This window comes from Sinocyclocheilus rhinocerous, unplaced genomic scaffold (genome assembly GCF_001515625.1).
Source record: "Sinocyclocheilus rhinocerous isolate Xijiao unplaced genomic scaffold, SAMN03320098_v1.1 scaffold940, whole genome shotgun sequence".
NCBI lineage: Eukaryota > Metazoa > Chordata > Actinopteri > Cypriniformes > Cyprinidae > Sinocyclocheilus > Sinocyclocheilus rhinocerous.
This window is the reverse complement of record NW_015670976.1, coordinates 56,291-62,853: the sequence shown is the minus strand read 5'-3', so window position 1 is coordinate 62,853 and position 6,563 is coordinate 56,291. Positions and strand designations below refer to the sequence as shown.

The window sequence follows — 6,563 nt, the reverse complement described above, 5'->3', positions numbered from 1 at the left end:
TTCATAGGGCGTAATTCATAATTTTCAGTAGCACAGATTGCAACTTGTAATTTTTTTAGTATTACTCGCTATGTAAAAATATGGCAACACTGACACTTGTAATGTGTGTAAAGAAATTTTAATTTAAAAAACTTTTTTTTATTATTTGTTAGAGCATCTTTATCACATTCTCTATAGAAAAAGATTAACGTTTAACATTATGCTCACTTCCTTGACCCCAAAATATCAAAATAGCAGTTGTTGTCTTTAGCCTAATATGCTATCAGGTGTTAAAAGATCTTCATGAGCCAATATATAATTTTCACGATTCACATCCTGTCCGAAGTCATCAACATAGGCCTACTACAGTCTGCTTCGTGTACCTCAAATCACCTCAGACAGACCTTGATAACCTTGCTGGAGTCATAAACAAACCATCAATAACGATAAGTTCTGCAGTAATACTCAAAATAAAATATGGGCACTTCATTAATCAAACTGTGTTATAGAACCAACTAAATCTGCACGGTGCAGGGTCACATTTCCATAAATTATCATACAAATCCATAATTTAGGCCTACTTCATGTAGCTTATACACAATACATCACAGTCATCTCATTAACCAACCTCTGGCAACCTTAACTACCAACCACATGCATCCGAAGTGTAGCAAAATCCCCGCAAGTTTCAGTCTTAGCATCCTGGAGCAATGAAGTCTGCACGTGTATCCATATATGGGTCACGGGTCCACGTGTAAGTTTCATTGCGTGAGGGTGGATAGGTGAGACCACCGGAGAGCAGATATATGCGGACATCTCCGCAATCCCTGAAATGCCAGTACAGTGCGAGAGGGGGGAGAAGGGGGCCAGCCCGGTCTAGCAAATGAGAAAATAGAGAAGTGGGGAGTCCGACGGTGAATTTTACGTCAGGCTTGAGATGTGGGCGTGAAGAAGAGAGAGAAAAAACACGAGGCATTACCGCCTTCTCTTAACGGGGTGCACCATTTCACTTCCCTGCGCCACGCCGACAACGGGAAAAATCACAAAGAGTTTCTGAATAGCTGCGTGAACTAAACAGCGATGTTCAACGCTCAGATTTGGCAATCTTTTCCCCTCACAACTATCTAAAATTGTCATATACTCCAATGGTTTTACTGGACGTAGGATGGGATTAACTTTGTCTGGAAGATATATTTCATTGTTTCTTGCTGTTCAAATAGGTAAGTCGATTATTTGTGTCGTATATTTGGGGATGGGCTGACTTTTCCTTTTTAATCTTGTTTTAATCTTGTATAGATACAAATAACTTAACACTTAAGGCTATTTGAAGCCCGTAAAGGTATAGTTTTGTTATATATATATATATATATAGCCCGTAAAGGTATAGTTTTGTTATATATATATATATATATATATATATATGGTTATATATTTGTAGAGTGTATGTTTGTGGATATTTTAATTGCAATAATGTTACTGTCGATTTAAAGGCTTGCAACTATTAGATCTGGGCATTGACTAAGAAAATCAACAGTAATCTTCTCTAAAGTAATATAATAAAGTAAAAGAATATTGCATTGCATCTCCATTCAATGCTGGAGAATGTCTAAAGCCCAGTAAATCTTATTGGAGCAAGTTGGTGAAAGTGTGGGACCGCCCGATCCTCTCCGTAATAAATTATTCAAACTAATATTGAAAAATAATACGAAACGGGAAATATTCATTAAAATGATTGCATTAACAGATTTTGCTTGCAAAGAGTAGGTTTTATAGCCTACATGAATCATCAGTTTTATATGGTCCCATGTGTCCCTTTATAAATAACGCAATTGCCACAAAATATCATTTACTTATAATTCAGCGAAAAATTGGTGGGCAGTTGTTGTTTTAGAATATACAGAAGATACCAGGTCTTGTTCCTGTAATATTGTGAGTTTTTAAATGGCTTTTTTTTGTTGTTGTTGTTGTTAGTGCTGTTGCATGGCTCTGCAATGAAAATTGCATCTTGTGCATTAGGATGAAACCAGCAACGTTAGCGATGAATTGTGGTTGTTCGTGAAAAAGCTGGTGCCGTTACCTTGTTGAACTACATTAATTTGCCATAAACCCCCACCTGACTTCATTGAACAGATTATGTGGTGCCAGGTTGACACCGGTACCGCTGACAGGGTCTAGTAAAGTGGTCGTGACCACTAGTACAGTAGGATAGGTGAGTCTATATTAGATGCTCAGTTGTTTCTAAATATAGATCATCGTTCCTACAACGAAAAACGATTTTTAAAATTCACCGGTTGTTCGCAGTGTTGTCTTTTGTGATTGTTAATTCCAGTAAAGAAAATAAAGGCAGAGAGGACTGAAATGTATTTTAAATATGAAAGCATGCATCCCATTAATGCACGGCTTTCCGAAGCAAGCTGTATGAGCATCTTTGTATTTCGCATCCTCATATCCGCCATGTTGAGGTCAGAATATTTCAATAATTTTAGTAAAAATGCACGAAAGAGGTTATAGAGAGTATAATACAAGGTATCGCCTTTACGCATTTATTTTCACTCAGTATGATCTGTTGGAGGAATATGGTTGTAATGGTCATCATAAAGGGCGATCTGTCCATGAAATCACAATTATAGCGAGATAATTCGTTATGTAAGCGGTCAGCGGTGCGGCATTACTCAGTAACACCTTTAATCATCTGTGTCAGGAATCTATACAATAATTTAATAATTTTAAGTGTATTTTGTGTCATTGCTGGATTCTGTGGGCGATAAAGAATGCACGAAATGACTGTGCTCCATAGCCTTTATAAAAGATACATAACAACAGGCATGACTGCATCTATATTTTCTTTTTCGTTTTTTTATTTAGCGTATAATGTTTGCAGAATAGAATACAGGAATGCATATAACGAATATAAAATAATGTAGGCTCCTATAACACGTAATGCATATAATGTAGGGACAAATATACAATATATAATATAATGCATGTAATATAAAGTAGGAAGGCTACACATGTACTGCATAAAATACAACATAGGGATATATAGGCTAGCATGCACTGGATAATGGATCATATAGCATGAAATGCATATAATATCATGTAGTGCTAGATTAGGCTAATGCAGTGTATCAACGCATGTACTGCATATAATACATGCAAAGCATTTGATATAATGTAAGGACAATAGAATGTGGTGTGTAACAGGGTGTATGCGTTTTGCCCATGTGGTTAATGGGTAGAGGCCCGGCCTGATTTGAACAGTGAAACAACTTAATCAATTGACGAGATCTCACTGTTTAAGGAACCTGCAGAAGCGACTGGCGTTTAAGGTTCGTTAGGCAAAGGGATCTGGTCAATTGATCATGTTGTGAGTGACCTCCCAGCCCATCACCGAGTCCCAAATGAAGAGGGAAGGAAAAAAGTACAAATCTTCTAATTTTCCCAAATAGATCTGTCATCGAAAAGAGACTCTTTTCTAGATGTGTATAAAAAAAGGGGGGGGGTACAAATCACTCAGAATGAAAATCTCACCTCACACAAGCCCACACACCCCCTCCCTCATGTAGACCATTACATCATCGTTTGTCCATGCGCCACCCTCATGCTCAACACACACATTATTGTGTGGAAGTATGTTATGCCTTATTTATTAGAACCAGAAAAATTAAATAAGACGAGCGAAGAACAGAAAGTGTAACAGCTACACTCTACACTCTAAAAAATGCTGGGTTAAATACAACCCAGTGCTGGGTAAAATAGGGACAGACCCAGGAATTGGGTTGTTTTGACCCAGCATTTAACCCAATAGCTGGGTCAAAACAACCCAATAGCTGGGTTTGTCCCTTTTTGTCCCAGCGCTGGGTTATATTTAACCCAGTATTTTTTAGAGTGTAGCTAATAGAATAATAATAATAAAAAAGTTGATTTATGCTCATTTCTCGTTTTCCAGCCTATCTGTTGCAGGCGGTTCGAGCGGATGGGAAATGTGAAACAGTGTTCAAAGGTTTCTCCAACTGCCTGCTTCAACTGGGAGAGAACATGGCCAACTATCCACAGGAGCTGGACGAGAAGGAAAACCTTCAGACCATCTGCACGTAAGAGAAACATGCATACACACAACAGATGAAATATACGTGTGAGAGAGTAGGGAGGGAGAGAGAGAGGGGAAAAAAGAGAAACGGAGCCAGATGGCACAAGGGGCCCCTTGTTTAATTCGACAGCTCCATGAGCAGAAATAGAGCCGTGCAGGCAGTACGCACTATTAACATTTCACCAGTTAATTACAATTAGATAAACCATCTCTACACGCCAAGGCCAAAGGTCAGCATCCATAATTGGATCAGATCGGGAGGTAATGCACGATTATTGTAAGCGACCCGCCCCATAAAATAACGGGTTCATTTACAGCAGTTACTGAACGGAACAGCATCTTATTACAGGGACTGAAATTATTATACTTCCCTTTCTTTCACTTTTTTTCGAAATTAAGTCTGCCTGCCGCGTTTTTAAATACATGCACTCAGACCCGTTTTAGATCATACATTATTTTTTTATGTAATAAAATTAGATGCCTATATCAAAGGAGATGTGCACTAAGTGTCCTGACAAGGGCTATTTTCCATATAGCCTACTAGCCTACTCTTTCATATACTTTTTTTTTCTGCTTAAGTAAAAAGCATTTTCTTTTTAGCATTACAGTGTATTTAAATTGTTTTGGAGCGAGCGACTTGTGACCATGCGCGTGTTCATTTGTAGATGCAGGGTTTAGAATGTGGGTGTGTTCCTGAAATATATTAATAAATGATAGGCTTGAGAGTGGGATAGAGGAAGGGGGTGGGGCGCAGGAGGGGAGTTGTAAGAGAGCGGGAGAGATGGGGAGGGCGCTAGAAATCACGTGATACGGAGACGTTCCCTTTGGAGCCGCATTACAACTCGGGTTTCCCTCGTGCCCTGCCTCCTCCTTCACATGGCTACATGAGGACTCATGCACGCTATAAAATGGATCCTGTGTTAGAGTTTCTAATATTTTTATAGTTATGAGGATTTTGTATACACACACACACATATATATATATATAGGCCTATATTTTTTTCTGGTTCGACTTTTTTTTTAATCAACATTAATGTTAGCTATATTTCGTTATAAACGTTTAAATTATCTGAACAAGCCTAATTTAAATTCAAATGAACATATGCTATAATGTACAAAACTGATGTAGATTTTCTAAACAAAATACGATACTTAAGTGTTTACTTAATGTTATTTCTGTAGTGTTTAATATTCAAATGAAAACGGACGTTCAATGCAGTCAAATAGTCTAAAACCTTTTTGTTGAAATAAACGCATAAACCGAAAATATGGCGTATTTAAACTGAAAGCAAAGCAAATCTCAAAACTGCTTCCCACATAGGCCTATAGGATATTTTTTTAAATAAAAAAATAAATACAAATCTGTGTTCAGAAATTTGAGTTTCCACAGAATTAGACCTATATTTTACAAAGTAAATAAATACATAAAAATAAATAAACAAAATAAAAATCTATAACAACAACAACAACAAAACAGCAATAATGTAACATGATCGACTTGTAATAGAATGTGAAGCGTGACCCAAATCAGACATGAGCAATGATTTTTTTTCTTTGTGTTTGAAATATTTGATTTGCAGTTACTGGGATGATTTCCATTCATGTGCGACCACTGCTCTGGCAGACTGTCAGGAGGGAGCCACAGATCTGTGGGAGAAGCTGAAAAAAGAGTCCAGAAATCTGGACTTTCGCGGCAGCTTGTTTGAACTGTGTGCGGCAGGGAACGGCGCGAGCCGATCATCGGTTCCGTTCGGCTTGACGCTGATCCTAACTGCACTGTCTGCGCTCGTCACGTGGATGCAGTTTTAACCCACGGAGAGAGAAGAAGAAGAAAAATCAAAGAAGAAAAAAAAGAGGGGGAAAGACCAGACAAACCATCAACACAAGAATAAAAAAATAATAATAATTAATGACGATCAAAATTCATCCTCACCCAAATGGATTTATAAACCTATTTCATCTGGAGAAAAAGACGTTTTTTGCAAGAGACAATGGCAAGAAAAAGTCTTCTGGGAATGCTCAAGCACATTTGCCTGACTCTGGGTCGATTTCATGAAATATTTATCAGATATTGAGTTGAAATGACGGCCTGCATTTCTGAAAGGTCCTGGTTAGAAGCGTAGTATTTTATAACATTACCGTCTGTTATGAATGAATTATTACTGTAGGCTTTTCACGTTTTCAACGGCCATCATGCATATAGAAAGATATTCTCCCATCTGTTTGTTTCTATATGCTCTTTGTCAATATTTCGTTTTCCATTTATCAAATTTATTTGAGTCAAGCCAAGTATATGGATGAAGTGTGAGGGGGTTAGATGGTTTGCTGACCCACCAAGCCAGAAAAAAATATAAGAAATGTCTCCAATAATCACGATGCTAATTATAGGCTATAAATAATAATTATCATTATGATGATGATAAAAAATATAATAAATAAACCTCAGGAATGACTAAAGGCATCTATTTAGTGGCATACAAGAGAGCAGAGAATA

The 6,563-nt window shown here is 37.5% G+C and overlaps 1 protein-coding gene across 1 annotated transcript; it reads left to right on the top strand.

Moving 5' to 3' along the window:
- Positions 1-649: 649 nt before the first annotated feature.
- LOC107734388 (neuritin-like) lies at positions 650-5,920 on the top strand. The gene is made up of 3 exons (XM_016546334.1): positions 650-1,199; positions 3,929-4,073; positions 5,650-5,920. The coding sequence occupies exons 1-3, from the start codon at positions 1,145-1,147 to the stop codon at positions 5,876-5,878; spliced, it is 429 nt and encodes a 142-aa protein (XP_016401820.1). The 5' UTR covers positions 650-1,144; the 3' UTR covers positions 5,879-5,920.
- The last annotated feature ends 643 nt before the right edge of the window (positions 5,921-6,563 follow it).